This window comes from Saccostrea cucullata, unplaced genomic scaffold (genome assembly GCF_032062105.1).
Source record: "Saccostrea cucullata isolate Sc308-1 unplaced genomic scaffold, CSIRO_AGI_Scuc_v1 ctg6146, whole genome shotgun sequence".
NCBI lineage: Eukaryota > Metazoa > Mollusca > Bivalvia > Ostreida > Ostreidae > Saccostrea > Saccostrea cuccullata.
In genome coordinates this window covers 12616-33910 of record NW_026928445.1, presented here as the reverse complement: position 1 = coordinate 33910, position 21295 = coordinate 12616, and the positions used below count along the sequence as shown (strand labels likewise).

The 21295-nt window shown below is 34.8% G+C and overlaps 2 protein-coding genes across 2 annotated transcripts; one reads left to right on the top strand and one right to left on the bottom strand.

Annotated features, from left to right (window-relative positions):
- Positions 1 to 369: 369 nt before the first annotated feature.
- On the bottom strand, positions 370 to 3133 carry LOC134277588 (WD repeat domain phosphoinositide-interacting protein 3-like). Its single transcript, XM_062759913.1, has 4 exons — positions 2933 to 3133; positions 1214 to 1288; positions 926 to 1027; positions 370 to 482 (listed from the first exon to the last, which is right to left on the bottom strand). The coding sequence occupies exons 1-4, from the start codon at positions 2997 to 2999 to the stop codon at positions 370 to 372; spliced, it is 357 nt and encodes a 118-aa protein (XP_062615897.1). The 5' UTR covers positions 3000 to 3133.
- Positions 3134 to 3322: 189 nt separating this feature from the next.
- LOC134277589 (enoyl-CoA hydratase, mitochondrial-like) lies at positions 3323 to 11702 on the top strand. Its single transcript, XM_062759914.1, has 8 exons — positions 3323 to 3462; positions 6197 to 6391; positions 6556 to 6683; positions 7073 to 7172; positions 8595 to 8699; positions 8969 to 9088; positions 9770 to 9837; positions 9930 to 11702. Exons 1-8 carry the CDS (start codon positions 3354 to 3356, stop codon positions 9993 to 9995), a joined length of 891 nt encoding a protein of 296 aa, XP_062615898.1. The 5' UTR covers positions 3323 to 3353; the 3' UTR covers positions 9996 to 11702.
- The last annotated feature ends 9593 nt before the right edge of the window (positions 11703 to 21295 follow it).

Genomic DNA, 21295 nt, shown 5'->3' with positions numbered 1-21295 from the left:
AATTCCGTTCTATACCAATGGCACAATGAGCAAGAATATACCTTCTTATTTCAAGTGACTGCAGAGTTCGTGTTTTACCCATAATTGAAGTACAGCGTATTCGGGTACGTCAGTTGCAAATGTAAGTCTGTGTTTCAGAGTGCACAGACTTGTTCCAAATTTTGACACAATGTCAATAAAAGATATATTCATTCATGGATGACCAGAAACCGAATCAAGTGATCTAATTTTTATTGAAAACCATAAGGGACAAAAAATATTGAACACCCCTCATAAATAGAACATACCTTTACCTGTTTGAAATCTTTATTTACTAGTCATATAGATATAATAGTGGATAAAATTGAAACTATGCCATACTAAACTAAACTAAGTGACACATTGTTCATCTAACCTGTCACGTCTCAGGCGGACACTACGGACTTCTGTTGAAAACTCCAATTCTATCACAGGTTTCTTTTTCAAGTCATCCCATACCATCACTACAATAAGTATATAATAACTGAAAGAAAGGCTGATGTCTGGAAGACATGTTGTAGAGTCCTTGAATGTGATCACAAAATGATGAGAATGTGACTGATTTATATACGTGTACAGTGAAACCTGTCTAATCCGACATGCACTGGGAGATGAATTTTGTGTTGGAGTAGACAGGATGTCCGATTACATAGTGTACGAAACATGGAAATCGGTAAAAAGGGAACAAAAGTAAACATCAGAATTCACAGTGTGTCGGATTACACAGGTATCGGATAGACAGTTTTCACTGTATTTGGATTACCAACTTTTCCTCTATACATTTTTTTTAATCTTGTGTATGTAATATTTTCAAAAGATAGCATTATATATAAAGAAAATGTTTGTGTACAGTTTATGAATTTAATTAAGATGTATCTTTACAATATGGTATAAATGATTCACATACCCTTTGTTGGGGGGTATTTTGGATTTTTACCCCCACCAACCAAAGCCAAGTAATTGCACCTAAATAACATCTCGATGTGATGAATCCCACCATCAGCGAAATCTGTACATAAAAAATGTTTTTTATCACTTGGAATAGGTTTCTGATGTGTCTTAAATTTCCTAGTATATTTGTCAACATTATGTAAATAAAATTAATTAGAAAAGTTTGATATAACCCAAATATAAAATGGTACAATGGCTCAAGTTAAATTGTTTGTAATTAATGAAAAAAGGGGTGGTGTCGAACCTTGTCGCTCTTTTTCTTTCAGAGGATCTGAATTGTACACTCGAAACCCTGTTTCCATTCCACAGGCAAAGCATCCTGTAAATACAAAAATCTCATTTAAAGTTTAAAATAAAAACCAAAATATCTTATAACATCCAAATGTATTTAAAAAACAACTGTTAACAGTAAAACCTTGCTAATCTCAAACTAAGAAGAAACGTCTAGATATCAATGTTTGAAAAACTGAAATTAAAAGAAATTTAGAAAGTGTGGTTGGTTTTACTAAATTACTATGTTTCACATATTGAAGTTCAATTTATTAATCTTTCAGCAATGAAAACGAAAGAATCTCAAGGTTTTAAAATTTTGTTGGAATGGATGAAGACTGATCTGAAAAGTTTAGAATCTTAATCCTGAGGGGCAGAAAGTCATCAACACTGGCATGATTGGGAGAATTTTAACTACATGTATTATAAAATATTTTAGTAATGATCCTAAATTATGGGAAAAATTAAATGCCATGAGATACAGTTTACAGAAGTGCTATAAATTGTAACATCATTGTTTTACGGTTAAGCAAAAAGGAATGACGAATCCATCTATAACAGATGCCCAATGCTCCAGATTCAATGAAATGATAGATACATAATGACAGCACAGTTGTGGAAAACTTTTTCAGACTTCCAGTCAATTGGACTGGCAAGAAGACGAAAAACCTGGTAAGCCAGTCCAAAGTGATTTTAGCCAGTCCAAAATCTTAAGTCACAAAAATACCTCGCAGAAAGAGGGAAAAAAAAATTTAATTTATTTACTTCATTACCCTGTACACATATTTTTACTTCATAATAGTCTACATTTCTAAATCCTCGTCTGTTTTCAGTTTCTGCTTTTATAACACGTACAGTACTAGATTTACCACTTTTGAGTAAGTGACTGTGCTAATTCAGCATAATACATAGAATTTGTTGAAACATTTACGCATCTGGGAATTTATATCAACCTAGAAAATGTGTCTAAAAAATTTGAATACATTCATTATACTGTGCATCGATAATGATGATATCAACACGATCAATGAAAATCTGAAATCCGGGATCATTGGGATAGATTTAGGGCTTACCCCAACTGTGTGTTTAAATTCATTTTGTCAAGATTTTCCATATTTAAATTTGTCTTCATCATCCTGTTACCTAATATTTTTACCTGTTTTCACTCCAGTGGTTGATTTAATGGGCCAAGAAGCCATGCTAGTTTTGCTTTTATTAGCCTCAATCTTATTCAAAGAAAGTGCACTTTACATGAATATTTACATGATAATCAGGCCAGAAAGTGTGCTGATAATAAAAAGAAAAACAAAATCAAAACTTAACGAAATAATAAGGGTCGATCATTTGGACTTGCATCGATAGCATTTTGACCAGTCACATGCATTTTTAATAAATTTTGTTAGCATGGACGACAGTTTTCAACAACTCTGGACAGGTTTAGTATATACTCTGAAAGTAACTGTCTATGTTTTTGAATAACTTTTATCATTTTTTAAAATTAAAAACCTGAGTGTCTTTTCTGTTGAACATAGTACACGCTAAGTAAACGTTCTTCATACCTTTAAATGAATAATTTACTTCAAATTCTTCCAAATAATATATAAGTATATGACACTGTATCATGAGTGTTTAAAGCTCTTCAAACTTTTGTAAACAAAAAGCGACCAAGGTGCAGTGAAGGGGATATAATTACCTTGATCTTGGTTCCAGCCCGCATACAGCAAGCCGTTACCATACGAGTTACCGAGGGATAAATCCATAATACACGTGTTCCAACTATCGATACGTATTTGCTTTCATTTTCATGTGGAATGTGACAGTATTTTCTGCTACTGAACAACACACCCCCAAATAACACGACAAAACGTTTAAGAGATGTTGGATCAATCTGTATCGAAAAGATGCTTATGCTGATTCGGCTAAATAAGGAAAAGTAAATTAGAAATACATTGCATAAATAAAATATTAATTCTGATAATTCTATGAAATTAAAATGTTGAATTTAAGTCATTAATAACTTCTTTTATCTTAATATACAAATTTGAAAATTAAACTTTTTTGTGATCTATTTTTTTTCTCAAGATTTTTTTCGTAACTTAGTAAGACTATTCAAAATGGCTTGCTTGAAAACAGGTGCACGGCTATGCAGACAATTTTTATTCAGTGGACAATCTTCTTTAAAGTTTTCTGCAGTTCCCTTGTCTTCTAGATGGATGTCAACAGGTAAATAACATATAGCACAGTTAAATCTATGTTGTCACAGCTTACTTTGAAGTAAATATCAATGTTACAGGCAGCAGCTCAAAGGTCGTTAGCATTCCGAATTTCCTTTAAAAAAAAGTCTCAACCGTTTTACAGCTGCATTGCATATTTTTCTCCATCATAACCCCTGAACATATAGAAAAACGTGATGATTTTGGTTATTCTTCTGTCTGTCACCAAACCGTTTGCAAATGTATATATATATACCGGTGTCTCATTATATCGTGGTACTTAATTCTTTTGCATAAAAAAGTATAATTTCAATTTTTTTATTTAACTTATATTAAATGATATTTATAATTCTAACTATGGCCCAACTTTTTAGTGCAATTATTTTCCAATGTTGCGTCGTTTAATTCGAGGTTTATTTTTAAAACTGGTAGTCTTATTTATCTTCTAAATTGGAGAGTCCCATTGTATCGCGGCATGGGTAAACATGGAAACTTGTAGATGACATGGACCTCAATTTTTATTTTTGAATTTAGATTGTAATTCTAAGTGAAAAAATAAACAATTGTACAAACTAAAGACTTTTAAAGGATGAACTTTATTATAATTTTTATTTGGTTATAAATTTAATGGTCTAAATATAATAAAAACGGGAGTGGAAATCTGTCAAATTACGTTTTATTTGAATATTTTTTTTTCAAACAGATGTTCCATACTTCTTAATCATCAAAAAAGTAAACATTCAGACAACATACAGATTGTCCATCAACAAAAAGAATATAGGCTATGTATCCGAATTTTTGCGATATACCGCGGTACAATGAAACCCGCGATATAATGAGAATCGGGTATATATAGAAAAGGAGAAAATGGATATGGATGGACTGGGACTCGAACCCGGGAACCTGTATTACTAGGCAGATGCTCTACCGACTGAGATACCCAGGCCAATATTCACGGCCCAAATCATAAAATTCTTCCCTTCTTCAATTGTTTTTGCCATTGGGACATAACCCACTTTCTTATTAGTTAATATTATGATGATGCAACTGTTAGGGCGAGCACAGATACTTATTCAGATTCCATTTGATCAGGCTTGTCAAACTGCATGTGACATTCAGTGTTTTACCAAATCGAAGCCTGAACAGGGCTGATGAAATGAAGAATTGTTTTACTGACTATTTTTCTCCAACAAATTCATTAAATCATGGCAAGTTTATTACTGTAAATCACTTTTTATTCACGAGAACTTTATTTTCGTGTAATTACGTGAGACAGTGTGCTCGCGAAAATTAAATTCTCGCGCATAATAGTATTCCTTAAGATTATATAGAACAATAACCTAGTGATGGAACGATTGTCGCCGACAGTCGATTGTCGGTCGTTAGAAGCTCTTCGATGCTACTAATCGATTATAAAATAAATGTCGCCGACATCGCTAACAAAAAATAAAATTGTCATACTTTAATTTTATTACCAAATCCAAGTGCAAAGAGCATAAAAGTAGTGATAAACGTTGAAAACATGGCAGGATTCCGTGTCTTGTTGATACTTTTACCGCCATGATTAAATATGGGGTTAGACTAATACCCAGAAACGCTAATATTGCAAGGTTTTACTATACAAAGGAAAACATAATTAGTCTAGTCAATCTTTAAACGTAATTATTATCATAAATACAAGTCTAACTTCTGCATAATTACTTTTAAAACTTGCAATTTTATTATTTTAACTAATTAAAATTAATTTTAAGAAAAATATACATGTATTAAATGAAAGGCGGGACTAATATCAGTAAAATACCTATTGCAATGACTTTATAAAAAAAAATTAAAATAAATTCCCATTCTGTTTCAATAGTCTTATATAGTCCTATATTGTTTAAAGTAAACAAAATATTATTTTCCACTTGTTATAAAAGAAATTTCAATTAACATTTTTGAATATTTTATGTAAGTAAATGTTTTTTTTTTTGTAAAAGTCTGACAGAAATCTGAATAAGTTTAAACTTTTCTATATTGATTTTATTAAAGTTCAAAATTTCGATTATAATCAATTATTAATCGATTATGCCCAGCCGATTATTACCGATAACCGATTCTATTTTTTTTCCGATTCCCCATCACTACAATAACCACAATTCGTGAAAATTATGTCTCGCTTATCAAGAGTCAATGACTATCTCGCGAAAATAAGGTGTCGCGAAAATTTAGTGATCTACAGTATTCTTTTTTTTTTTGTTATTCTCAAGAGAATGTTGCTTTATCTTTTGTGTATGAAGCAATGCATTGTAGGTCCAAAATCCTGGGGGAAAATTTTATCGAATGAATGTGCAGAAGTCCAAATTATCTCTTTGCCCAGGCATTGTCGTTAAAGCTATCTGCACTTGCTATTAGCCCCTGGCATGTCCAGGGTGGTCAATGGCACCAAATCTCTAACAGAAAAGGAGAAAATGTATGGCTTGACTGGGAACACTGCATCACTTATCAGGTGCACTTCCGACTGAGCTAAAGTGTTAACCCACATACTATCTAGTACCAAGGACCTTTATGGAGAGAGGAATGTGGAGGTGCCCAGATAGCTTAGTTGGTAGAGCACCTGACTGAAGATGCAGGAGGCCCAGTTTGAAATCCCAGTCTGGTTCATTGCACCCCCCCCCCACACACACACACATTACACTTGCTTTATACACAGATTTCTCTTCCTCATGAAAAATGTGTGTGACATTTATTGCTCTTTTTTACAGGAAAATATGAATATATCATAGTAGAAAAGAAAGGAGAGAAGAACAATGTTGGATTTATTCAACTTAATCGACCAAAAGCACTCAATGCACTTTGTGCAGGCCTTATGTCTGAGCTTGATCAAGCTGTGAAGGGATTTGAAGCTGATAATGATGTTGGGGCTATTGTATTGACAGGCAGTGAAAGAGCCTTTGCAGGTCTGAATTTTCTTTTAAATAACAATGGAGAAATTTAAACTTTAAAAATTGATTTGATACAATGTCATGTATATGTGCTGCTAGGTAACATTACATAAAAATAAAAATTGTAGTCTGTGCTTTAGATATACATATAATTTGTATGATTTAAATTCATAATTTAGCTGGGGCTGATATTAAGGAAATGCAGACAAAAGAATTTTCAGAGGTTTGGAGAGGAAATTTTTTGAGTGAATGGGATGCCTTGTCAAGATGCTCAAAACCAGTGATTGCAGCTGTTAATGGATTTGCTGTAAGTTAAAAGACCTTTTTATATTCTACATGTTCCATGTAAACTGGGACAAACTGTAATATGTTGATCAGGGTTAAAAGTTGGCATTCACCCACTCAGTTTGCAAATGTTTCATTGTAAATGCTAATTATGTTGAAATCAGCATGCTGACTAGGAAGCAAATATTTGTTGATATAAAATAAAATATTTGAATGTTTAGGGCAGCACATTTTATTAATCAATAAAGACGCAGTGATAAATACATTGGACAAGGTTTTGTGATAGTCATTGTAAAAGAGATTTCACGATGTAGGAATATTTGACTTCTATGAAATAACAGTCTCTTACCATATTTATAAATTATATTCTATTGACATTGATTGAAGCTTTTTTTAAATATGATTTTGCAGTTAGGTGGTGGTTGTGAGGTAGCCATGATGTGTGATATAATTTATGCCGGAGACAAAGCACAGTTTGGACAACCAGAAATCACACTGGGCACCATACCAGGTAAAATAAATAATAAAACAAATTTCTTGGTTCCAATAGGTTTTGATAAATGTCAAATAAAATGTGATTGGAGAAATAACTCATATGTTAGCATATATGTCCTACTGGAAAGAAATTTTCACAAGATCATGAATAGAAGTCATTCTAACAGTCCAATCATACAGTACTAACTGCAAACATAGCAAACATGAACCTCTGGAAAGAGATATGGGATCAGGTGCCATGTGGAGTGAGCATCCCCTGTTGATGGGTAATACCCACAATGTGCTCTTTCAGTGATTTTCCTACACTCAATGTATGTCCGAATATCGGCCCTTTCCCCTCTCAAAAATTACCGATTTTTTCCCAATTTTCAACTGCTTTTCTTTCCAAAATCGAAATGTATTGTTTTGGTTATATTGCATTTTTTATGTACGACTTATCTAAAATGGAACGCTATTGTTTTTGGTCATTCGGACGCTTAAAATAATGGCGAAAACAGCAGTTTATTTGTGTGTTTGCAAGACTTGGAAAAACACATCGATCATGTGGATGTCAAACTTGTGTGTCAATACCTCGTAATAAATTTAATATGTGTGTGAATTGGTTAAACATAGCTTTATTTGTGAATTGCAAGTACTAGTAGAAGTTCTACAACAAGCTTCCTTGATTTCACGAAAATTAAACTGTTTCTTCATTCTGCAGATACTAGCATTGCAGAGAAATACAGCAATACATGCTTGTAAATTGTGTCAAGATTATTCCATCTCCAATGCGAGCAAAAGCGAGAAATCGGGAATGATTTTTTTCTCAGTTATATCTACCATTATGGCAAAAAATGGAATATAGGACAATCAAAGAACAAAAATGAAAGAAAATTAAAAATGTAGAACTGCGTCCATTTTGTTGAAAAATTTTGTAGCAAATAAATTTAGTAAATGATATTACATTTACTTATATATTTTATTTTACTTGTCAACATGAAAGTTAATTACAATCTTATTGTTTTTCCCAATTTGACACAAATGTCGACAATTTTTCCCAATTGAAAAGTCCCAGGCCCCTTTTAAAAATTGTAGAAAAATCACTGTCTTTGTCCTGACTATGCAAAAAGCATAGGAATGGGTTTTTACCCTTAATTTACTCAATGAAGACTTTTCCCTTCTGGTCTTTGACCAGAGGAGCTTATACAATGTAATCTTGTCAATTAAAATTCATTTTTGACAACAGTTTACATAAAATGTATATGTCTGAGGATAGGCCATTATCTGAGAATACATCAGGAGCTGTTAAACCCTATCAACAAATATTCCCATTAAATGACCTGAATCAGATGTAATGTACAAAAATATGATGCCTAGCATCATTTAGGTGGTTCAGATTTATAAAAAAATAAAAGAGACTTGAATGAATGAGACTGATTATAGTTTGCTTTGTAATTAGGAGCTGGAGGGACCCAGAGACTGTGTAAAGCTATCGGGAAATCTAAGGCTATGGAGATGGTGTTAACAGCTGATAGGATGTCTGCAGTAGAAGCCGAGAAAGCAGGTAAAAACATACATACAAGCATGACAATAAAATTCACTGGATAAGTATGCAACATTTTTAGCCTCTTTCTCTTCAAATGTCTGTTCAGTTTCACATTATATATTGGAATAAAGCAATCATGGATGACTAAGAAAAAATATTCTGAATTTTAGTTCTACACATGGTAAATGAAACTAGAAATTAACAAATTGAGAAATACAAAATCTTTAAGAGTAAATCAAACTAATCTCTGTTGATTCTTCTCCTGATTAGTGTTGATTCTTTCATAGGACTGGTAAGTAAAGTTGTCCCAGCAGCAGAACTGGTCAATGAGGCCGTCAAAACAGCTGAGAAAATCAGCAGCTTCTCTAAAATAGCCACAGGAATGTGCAAGGAAGCAGTCAATGCAGGTATGTATTCATTAAAGAAAAAAAAAGTTAACTTAGAGTGCATGATTTTCTTTACTCAATATGTTGAGATGTACATTCTAATTCAAGTAGTATCATGGCTATTATAACCAAGACAAAATCTCCATTGCCCTTTTATCTCTGATCCCCTTTAAAAAGAGGAAGGGTTATATTTTAATTGGGGTGTCCATCTGAATGTATATTACACATTGGATACCCATCTTTTATCACAGTTTCTTTAATATTGAAAATAAAATATAATGAAACTCTCACAAAATCTTTATCACACAATCTGATTTTGTACCTCATAGTTCTCACTTGCGAGGCAGTGCCCTGTTTTGAGATGCCATGGTTTCATTTGAATTTAACGCAATCATGTGACGTAGTGATCCGGATCACCACACTGTGGTTTTCTGAATCCATACCACCACTTTATGAAACTGATAATGCAGAAAAATGATGTTATTTTTCTAAAGCATAAAAAAATCTGGAGTTTGATCTGATAATCCACACTTGTCAACTCGATGTGTTATGACCTTTCGGATCAAGTTACAGTTATAATAATATATATATGTTCTTATTATTTTGGTCAACTGCTAGAGTATGATCTTTACTATAGTTTTGTTTTGTTATATATTTTATTTAAGTTTATTAAAAATTTCTGATTTTCTTGTTCTTTGACAGCATATGAAATGTCTCTTAAAGAAGGACTTCATTTTGAAAAGAGGCTTTTCCATGCTTCATTTGCCTCAGTAAGTAGTTGTGCTTTGATAAATGACAATTGACTCTTTGTAGTCAAATTTTGTTTACATTTTCATACTTGAATATTTATGCTGCATTTTAGAATGATCGAAAGGAGGGCATGACAGCGTTTTCAGAGAAAAGACCACCCAAATTCACAGACAGTTAAACAGATCTTTAGAAAGAGGTTGAAAAAATTTTAAAAGAAACTTGATGAGTGCCAATTATCTTGATTAGAAAAAGTCTGTGCTGTGAAAATGTGGAACATACTATGTACTGCTACAGAAGCATTTTATTTAATTGAATTGAATGAAGTCTAAAAATGAAGTGCTGTACAACAAATTATGTTATCTGTGAATCCCAAATAGCAGTGCAGGGATTGCATAGGCTTACAGAAGCTTGACATTGACAATTACACTAATTCATGATGTTAGTTCTGATGTTTTCATGGATAAAATAGACTCGTATGCCTTTCATGTCGATAGCTAATATGATGTTGGGTATAACTCAATTTACATGCTTTTATACAGATTTATGATGATTGTATATTGATTGTGGTGATAAAAAAAAACATTAAATTTATATATACATGTTTAAAATTTCCATTTTATTTAGTGTGAATTATCACCTTTCACACATTGCACTGTTGAGTGCTGTGTTACTGTTATGCCTGCATTATCTCATCGGTGCAAACCACAGCCAAAATGTTGGATCCTCTCCCATTCTGGAGAGAGCTTCATGCAGACTCTCAGACTGTGGCTTGAGACAATGGCATTATCTTAAAAAATAATACACCACAAACGCAGAGTTCAAAATATTAATTATACTGATTTGATTACTGTATACAGGGAAATTTTCATCCGTATTTTATTTTTGCCCCTTTCACCCTACCCTTGGTTGGGTGAATTTAAAACTTGGCGAATAAAAAGAATACAGTAAAATTACTGTGACTGGACAAATGTAAGACAGGGCAAAATTGTTTGCAAGTGTAAAAGGGCGAAAATAAAGCAGAGCAAAAATAATCCTGTATACAGTACTCTGTTAAAATTCATATGTATACTTTACAACAATTATCAAAACAAAAGTTGAGTTTGATGACAGTTTATTAACATTTGTATCATTACAATTTCATCATTATGCCCTGTTCACATGGAAAGTTTAATTCGAATTAAACATAAGTTACTGCGAATTGAATTTGAATCGCATTCACACGGATAATTTATTGGTCAGGAAATTAGTTTAATTCAATTTAATTTAACGCACATTAAATTACTTCGTATTAGCTCCATGTGAATGCTAAGCAAAGCTAATTCGAACTTAATTTTGACACATGCATGAGACCAGAATTAAGTCACAGGACACATGTTGGTTGTTAGATATAGGTACATGTATCTGTGCCATATTTGGTTCAAAAATCAAGGAAAAGTATGTTAATCACTAAATCTATCCCTGTAGCCACTATGATTATTACCAATATATCAAAAGGATGACTCGGCATACTTGACATGATTTACAAATGACGTCATAATAGCCGAGTGAATAGCTTTTTTTATAGAAGTAAAATTTCAATTCTTATTAGTTTACTTCACTTTAGCTGTCGTGTGAACACAATTTCATCTGCATTATTTTAATTCGCATTTGTTTAATTAATTCGCATTAATTTACTGCAAATTAAACTCTCTGTGTGAACAGGGCATTAGAACCCTATTATGTAGAATTTGGAATATTAATTACATATCAAAGTACATGTATTGAAAATCAGTCTTTCAGTTTGGAAAAATAGTCCACATCCCTATTTTTTTATTCTTAATAAAGACAGTTTTTAAAAGTACAATAAAGTAATATTTAAAGTAGCAGAGTAAATATTCTTTTTAGATTTAAGGTAATAGCTCAATTTTTGGATTCCTTTCTTGTCTTGTTAATTTAAATAGATGTTTCAAAATGTTTTACTGTGTAAAAATCAATCCTGTCATGGAAATTTCAAAAAAATTAAACTCTTATTTACTAAATCATGAAGATATTTTCTAATTTAAAGTAAAACTATATACTCTGTGTTGTACGTGTAGTCTTTACAACTGATCAATAGAATACTAGTATCAATAAAAATACTAGTAATCAGATTTGTAGAAGTACATGTTCATATTATGTAACATTTCAACAAAAATATATTATTTACCTGCTTTTACTTAGAAAAACTGAAACTAATTGAAAAAACAAGATTTGTTTGTGAAACACTATGCGCCGGACGGCAACAAAGTTCAAAAAAATATTTTCAGAAGATAAGTCAAGGTCACAAGGTCATTGACCTTGGTGACAATTGAAGAACTTAATTAGTGGAGTATGCACACCAAATATGAAGTCTCTATCTGTCCTGGTTCAAAAGTTCAGGAGAAAGGTTGTAAAATATATTTTTAGCATAAAGGTCACAGTCAAGGTCACAAGATCATTGACCTTGAAGTCATTTGAAAGAGCGTCATTGGTGGAGTATGCATTACAAATATAAAGTCTCTATCTCTCATGGTTCAAAAGTTATGGCGAAAATTCGAAAAAGATATTTTAAGCAAATAAGTCACAGTCAAGGTCACAAGGTCATTGACCTTGGTGTCATTTGAAAGAACTTCATTGGTGGAGTATGCATTACAAATATAAAGTCTCTATCTCTCATGGTTCAAAAGTTATGGCGAAAATTCGAAAAAGATATTTTAAGCAAATAAGTCACAGTCAAGGTCACAAGGTCATTGACCTTGGTGTCATTTGAAAGAACTTCATTGGTGGAGTATGCATACCAAATATGAAGTCTCTATCTTTCATGGTTCGAAAGTCATGGCGAAGGTTAAAGTTGACAACAGACAGACAGACAAACAGACAGGACAAAAACAATATACGCCTCGGATCTATCGATCCGGGCACATAATGAAGTCAATCAAATTCTAAATAGTGATTATTTTTTTATGAGGTCAAATATTAGTTCAAAGGGCAAGACCATGTAGCTGTCATAGAATAGGAAAAAACCAAGAAACATTAGCAACTGGTACCACGTACTAGAACTACCTTGGCTTCTATCACAGCCAAAATTTAGTACAAGTCACACTCTGAAGTTTTATGAGTAAGTGGCTCAAATCAGTTTTTAATCCACTGGGTTTGTTTATAGAATAGACAAAACCAGGGACATTAGCAACTGGTACCACGTACTAGCACTACCCATTCAGACTGTGACTTGAGTGCATCAACAATGCAGAAATCTCTCTTTAGCCATGCTCATCACCTTCAACTGAAAATAAAACATCACTAACAATCAAACAATAAAATTAAAACTTACTATCTTCCAAGTGTGTACTGCTGGCAATGCTATTGCAATCGTTGTTGTTTCTTGGCTTCTATCACAGCCAAGATTTAGTACAAGTCACACTCTGAAGTTTTAAGAATGAGTGGCGCAAATCAGTTTTTTAATCCACTGGGATTGTTTATAGAATTGACAAAACCAGGGACATTAGCAACTGGTACCACGTACTAGCACTACCTATTCAGACTGTGACTTGAGTGCATCAACAATGCACAGACTTCTCTTGGGCTATGCTCATCATCTTCATCTGAAAATACAACATCAAGAAAATTATAACTTACTATCTTCCAATTGTATACTGCTGGCAAGTCTACTTCAATCGGTGTTGTTTCTTGGCTTCTATCACAGCCAAGATTTAGTACAAGTCACACTCTGAAGTTTTATGTGTGAGTGGCTCAAATCAGTTTTTTAATCCACTGGGTTTGTTTATAGAATAGACAAAACCAGAGACATTAGCAACTGGTACCACGTACTAGCACTACCTATTCAGACTGTGACCTGAGTGCATCAACAATGCACAAACCTCTCTTAGGCCATACTCATCATCTTCAACTGAAAATACAAAATTGCTAACAATCAAACAATAAAACTAAAACTTACTATCTTCCAAGTGTATACTGCTGGCAAGTCCACTTCAATCGTAGTTGTTTCTTGGCTTCTATCACAGCCAAAATTTAGTACAAGTCATACTCTGAAGTTTTATGAGTGAGTGGCTCAAATCAGTTTTTTATTCCACTGGGTTTGTTTATAGAATAGACAAAACCAGGGACATTAGCAACTGGTACCACGTACTAGCACTACCTATTCAGACTGTGACTTGAGTGCATCAACAATGCACAGACTTCTCTTGGGCTATGCTCATCATCTTCATCTGAAAATACAACATCAAGAAAGTTATACCTTACTATCTTCCAAGTGTGTACTGCTGGCAAGTCTACCTCAGTCGGTGTTGTTCCTTGGCTTCTATCACAGCCAAGATTTAGTACAAGTCACACTCTGAAGTTTTATGAGTGAGTGGCTCAAATCATTTTTTTTTAATTCACTGGGTTTGTTTATAGCATAGACAAAACCAGGGACATTAGCAACTGGTACCACGCACTAGCACTACCTATTCAGACTGTGACTTGAGTGCATCAATAATGCACAAACCTCTCCTTAGCAGTGCTCATTATCTTCAACTGAGAATACAACATCACTAACAATCAAACAATAAAATCAAAACTTACAATCTTCCAAGTGTGTACTGCTGGCAAGTCTACTTCAATTGGTGTTCTTTCATGGCTTCTATCACAGCCAAGATTTAGTACAAGTCACACTCTGAAGTTTTATGTGTGAGTGGCTCAAATCAGTTTTTTAATCCACTGGGTTTGTTTATAGAATAGACAAAACCAGGGACATTAGCAACTGGTACCACGTACTAGCACTACCTATTCAGACTGTCACTTGAGTGCATCAACAATGCACAAACCTCTCTTTGGCCATGCTCATCATCTTCAACTGAAAATACAACATCACTAACAATCAAACAATAAAATAAAACTTACTATCTTCCAAGTATGTACTGCTGGCAAGTCCACTTCAATCGGTGTTGTTTCTTGGCTTCTATCACAGCCAAGATTTAGTACAAGTCACACTCTGAAGTTTTATGAGTGAGTGGCTCAAATCAGTTTTTTAATCCACTGGGTTTGTTTATAGAATAGACAAAACCAGGGACATTAGCAACTGGTACCACGTACTAGCACTACCTATACAGACTGTGACTTGAGTGCATCAACAATGCACAAAACTCTCCTGGTCGGTGCTCATCATCTTCAACTGAAAATACAACATCACTAACAATCATACAATGAAATTGAAACTTACTATCTTCCAAGTGTGTACTACTGGCAAGTCTACTTTAATCGGTTTTGTTTCTTGGCTTCTATCACAGCCAAGATTTAGTACAAGTCACACTCTGAAGTTTTAAGAATGAGTGGCGCAAATCAGTTTTTTAATCCACTGGGTTTGTTTATAGAATAGACAAAACCAGGGACATTAGCAACTGGTACCACGTACTAGCACTACCTATTCAGACTGTGACTTGAGTGCATCAACAATGCACAGACTTCTCTTGGGCTATGCTCATCACCTTCATCTGAAAATACAACATCAAGAAAATTAAAACTTACTCTCTTCCAAGTGTGTACTGCTGGCAAGTGTACTTCAATCGGTGTTGTTTCGTGGCTTCTATCACAGCCAAGATTTAGTACAAGTCACACTCTGAAGTTTTATGTGTGAGTGGCTCAAATCAGTTTTTTAATCCACTGGGTTTGTTTACAGAATAGACAAAACCAGGGACATTAGCAACTGGTACCACGTACTAGCACTACCTATTCAGACTGTGACTTGAGTGCATCAACAATACACTCTCTTGGGCTATGCTCATCGTCTTCATCTGAAAATACAACATCAAGAAAATTAAAACTTACTATCTTCCAAGTGTGTACTGCTGGCAAGTGTACTTCAATCGGTGTTGTTTCATGGCTTCTATCACAGCCAAGATTTAGTACAAGTCACACTCTGAAGTTTTATGAGTGAGTGGCTCAAATCATTTTTTTAATCCACTGGGTTTGTTTATAGAATAGACAAAACCAGGGACATTAGCAACTGGTACCACGTACTAGCACTACCTATTCAGACTGTGACTTGAGTGCATCAACAATGCACAAACCTCTCTTTGGCCATGCTCATCATCTTCAAATGAAAATACATCAATAAAATTAAAACTTACCATCTTTCAATTGTATACTGCTGGCAAGTCTACTTCAATCGGTGTTGTTTCTTGGCTTCTATCACAGCCAAGATTTAGTACAAGTCACACTCTGAAGTTTTATGAGTGAGTGGCTCAAATCAGTTTTTTAATCCACTGGGTTTGTTTATAGAATAGACAAAACCAGGGACATTAGCAACTGGTACCACGTACTAGCACTACCTATTCAGACTGTGACTTGAGTGCATCAACAATGCACAAACCTCTCTTTGGCCATGCTCATTTTCTTCAACTGAAAATACATCACTAACAATCAAACAATAAAATTAAAACTTACTATCTTCCAAGTGTGTACTGCTGGCAAGTCTACTGCAATTGGTGTTGTTTCTGGCTTCTATCACAGCCAAGATTTAGTACAAGTCACACTCTGAAGTTTTATGAGTGAGTGGCTCAAATCAGTTTTTTAATCCACTGGGTTTGTTTATAGAATAGACAAAACCAAGGACATTAGCAACTGGTACCACGTACTAGCACTACCTATTCAAACTGTGACTTGAGTGCATCAACAACGCACAGACCTCTCTTGGGCTATGCTCATCATCTTCATCTGAAAATACATCAATAAAATTTAAACTTACTATCTTCCTAGTGTGTACTGCCGGCAGACCTACTTCGATCGGTGTTGTTTCTTGGCTTCTATCACAGCCAAGATTTAGTACAAGTCACACTCTGAAGTTTTATGAGTGAGTGGCTCAAATCAGTTTTTTAATCCACTGGGTTTGTTTATAGAATAGACAAAACCAAGGACATTAGCAACTGGTACCACGTACTAGCACTACCTATTCAGACTGTGACTTGAGTGCATCAACAATGCACAGACCTCTCTTGGGCTATGCTCATCATCTTCATCTGAATATACATCAATAAAATTTAAACTTACTATCTTCCAAGTGTGTACTGCTGGCAAGTGTACTTCAATCGGTGTTGTTTCATGGCTTCTATCACAGCCAAGATTTAGTACAAGTCACACTCTGAAGTTTTATGAGTGAGTGGCTCAAATCAGTTTTTTAATCCACTGGGTTTGTTTACAGAATAGACAAAACCAGGGACATTAGCATCTGGTACCACGTACTAGCACTACCTATTCAGACTGTGACTTGAGTGTATCAACAATGCACAAACCTCTCTTTGGTCATGCTCATCATCTTCAACTGAAAATACAACATGACTAACAATCAAACATTAAAATTAAAACTTACTATCTTCCAAGTGTCTACTGCTGGCAAGTGTACTTCAATCGGTGTTGTTTCTTGGCTTCTATCACAGCCAAGATTTAATACAAGTCACACTCTGAAGTTTTATGAGTGAGTGGCTCAAATCAGTTTTTTTAAATCCACTGGGTTTGTTTATAGAATAGACAAAACCAGGGACATTAGCATCTGGTACCACGTACTAGCACTAACTATTCAGACTGTGACTTGAGTGCATCAACAATGCACAAACCTCTCTTTGGCCATGCTCATCATCTTCATCTGAAAATACATCAATAAAATTTAAACTTACTATCTTCCTAGTGTGTACTGCTGGCAAGTCTACTGCAATTGGTGTTGTTTCTGGCTTCTATCACAGCCAAGATTTAGTACAAGTCACACTCTGAAGTTTTATGAGTGAGTGGCTCAAATCAGTTTTTTAATCCACTGGGTTTGTTTATAGAATAGACAAAACCAAGGACATTAGCAACTGGTACCACGTACTAGCACTACCTATTCAAACTGTGACTTGAGTGCATCAACAACGCACAGACCTCTCTTGGGCTATGCTCATCATCTTCATCTGAAAATACATCAATAAAATTTAAACTTACCATCTTCCAATTGTGTACTGCTAGCAAGTTTACTGCAATCGGTGTTGTTTCTTGGCTTCTATCACAGCCAAGATTTAGTACAAGTCACACTCTGAAGTTTTATGAGTGAGTGGCTCAAATCAGTTTTTTAATCCACTGGGTTTGTTTATAGAATAGACAAAACCAAGGACATTAGCAACTGGTACCACGTACTAGCACTACCTATTCAGACTGTGACTTGAGTGCATCAACAATGCACAGACCTCTCTTGGGCTATGCTCATCATCTTCATCTGAAAATACATCAATAAAATTTAAACTTACTCTCTTCCAAGTGTGTACTGCTGGCAAGTGTACTTCAATCGGTGTTGTTTCATGGCTTCTATCACAGCCAAGATTTAGTACAAGTCACACTCTGAAGTTTTATGAGTGAGTGGCTCAAATCAGTTTTTTAATCCACTGGGTTTGTTTATAGAATAGACAAAACCAGGGACATTAGCAACTGGTACCACATACAAGCACTACCTATTGCAGACTGTGACTTGAGTGCATCAACAATGCTCAAACCTCTCTTGGTGGGCCCTGCTCATCATCTTCAACTGAAAATATAAGATTGCTAAAAGTCATATAGTAAAATAAACATACCATATTGCAGTCCTGTACAGCTGGAAAGTACACTTCAATCGGTGTTGTTTCTTGGCTTCTATCACAGCCAAGATTTAGTACAAGTCACACTCTGAAGTTTTATGAGTGAGTGGCTCAAATCAGTTTTTTAATCCACTGGGTTTGTTTATAGAATAGACAAAACCAGGGACATTAGCAACTGGTACCACGTACTAGCACTACCTATTCAGACTGTGACTTGAGTGCATCAACAATGCACAAACCTCTCTTTGGCCATGCTCATCATCTTCAACTGAAAATACAACATCACTAACAATCAAACAATAAAATTAAAACTTACTATCTTCCAAGTGTGTACTGCTGGCAAGTCTACTTCAATCGGTGTTGTTTCTTGGCTTCTATCACAGCCAAGATTTAGTACAAGTCACACTCTGAAGTTTTATGAGTGAGTGGCTCAAATCAGTTTTTTAATCCACTGGGTTTGTTTATAGAATAGACAAAACCAGGGACATTAGCAACTGGTACCACGTACTAGCACTACCTATTCAGACTGTGACTTGAGTGCATCAACAATGCACAAACCTCTCTTTGGCCATGCTCATCATCTTCAACTGAAAATACATCACTAACAATCAAACAAAATTAAAACTTACTCTCTTCCAAGTGTGTACTGCTGGCAAGTGCTACTTGCAATCGGTGTTGTTTCTTGGCTTCTATCACAGCCAAGATTTAGTACAAGTCACACTCTGAAGTTTTATGAGTGAGTGGCTGAAATCAGTTTTTTAATCCACTGGGTTTGTTTATAGAATAGACAAAACCAGGAATATTAGAAACTGGTACCACGTACAATGTACTACCACTACCTATTCAGACTGTGACTTGAGTGCATCAACTATGCACAAACCTCTCTTTGGCAACGCTCATCATCTTCAACTGAAAATACAACATCACTAACAATCAAACAATAAAATTAAAACTTACTATCTTCCAAGTGTGTACTGCTGGCAAGTGTACTTCAATCGGTGTTGTTTCTTGGCTTCTATCACAGCCAAGATTTAGTACAAGTCACACTCTGAAGTTTTATGAGTGAGTGGCTCAAATCAGTTTTTTAATCCACTGGGTTTGTTTATAGAATAGACAAAACCAGGGACATTAGCAACTGGTACCACGTACTAGCACTACCTATTCAGACTGTGACTTGAGTGCATCAACAATGCACAAACCTCTCTTTGGCCATGCTCATCATCTTCAACTGAAAATACAACATCACTAACAATCAAACAATAAAATTAAAACTTACTATCTTCCAAGTGTGTACTGCTGGCAAGTCTACTTCAATCGGTGTTGTTTCTTGGCTTCTATCACAGCCAAGATTTAGTACAAGTCACACTCTGAAGTTTTATGAGTGAGTGGCTCAAATCAGTTTTTTAATCCACTGGGTTTGTTTATAGAATAGACAAAACCAGGGACATTAGCAACTGGTACCACGTACTAGCACTACCTATTCAGACTGTGACTTGAGTGCATCAACAATGCACAAACCTCTCTTTGGCCATGCTCATCATCTTCAACTGAAAATACAACATCACTAACAATCAAACAATAAAATTAAAACTTACTATCTTCCAAGTGTGTACTGCTGGCAGGGCTATTGCAATCGGTGTTGTTTCTTGGCTTCTATCACAGCCAAGATTTAGTACAAGTCACACTCTGAAGTTTTATGAGTGAGTGGCTCAAATCAGTTTTTTAATCCACTGGGTTTGTTTATAGAATAGACAAAACCAGGGACATTAGCAACTGGTACCACGTACTAGCACTACCTATTCAGACTGTGACTTGAGTGCATCAACAATGCACAAATCTCTCTTTAGCCATGCTCATCATCTTCAACTGAAAATTAAATATCACTAACAATCAAACAGTAAAATTAAAACTTACTATCTTCCAAGTGTGTACTGCTGGCAAGTTACTTCAATCGGTGTTGTTTCTTTGCTTCTATCACAGCCAAGTTTTAGTACAAGTCACACTCTGAAGTTTTATGTGTGAGCGGCTCAAATCAGTTTTTTAATCCACTGGGTTTGTTTATAGAATAGACAAAACCAGAGACATTAGCAACTGGTACCACGTACTAGCACTACCTATTCAGACTGTGACTTGAGTGCATCAACAATGCACAAACCTCTCTTTGGCCATGCTCATCATCTTCAACTGAAAATACAACATCACTAACAATACAATAAAATCAAAACTTACTATCTTCCAAGTGTGTACTGCTGGCAAGTGTACTTCAATCGGTGTTGTTTCATGGCTTCTATCACAGCCAAGATTTAGTACAAGTCACACTCTGAAGTTTTATGAGTGAGTGGCTCAAATCAGTTTTTTAATCCACTGGGTTTGTTTATAGAATAGACAAAACCAGGGACATTAGCAACTGGTACCACGTACTAGCACTACCTATTCAGACTGTGACTTGAGTGCATCAACAATGCACAAACCTCTCTTTGGCCATGCTCATCATCTTCAACTGAAAATACAACATCACTAACAATCAAACAAAAAAATAAAACTTACTATCTTCCAAGTGTGTACTGCTGGCAAGTCTACTTCAATCGGTGTTGTTTGTTGGCTTCTATCACAGCCAAGATTTAGTACAAGTCACACTCTGAAGTTTTATGAGTGAGTGGCTCAAATCAGTTTTTTAATCCACTGGGTTTGTTTATAGAATAGACAAAACCAGGGACATTAGCAACTGGTACCACGTACTAGCACTACCTATTCAGACTGTGACTTGAGTGCATCAACAATGCACAAACCTCTCCTGGGCAGTGCTTATCATCTTCAACTGAAAATACAACATCACTGCAATTGGTGTTGTTTCTGGCTTCTATCAATCAAACAATAAAATTAAAAC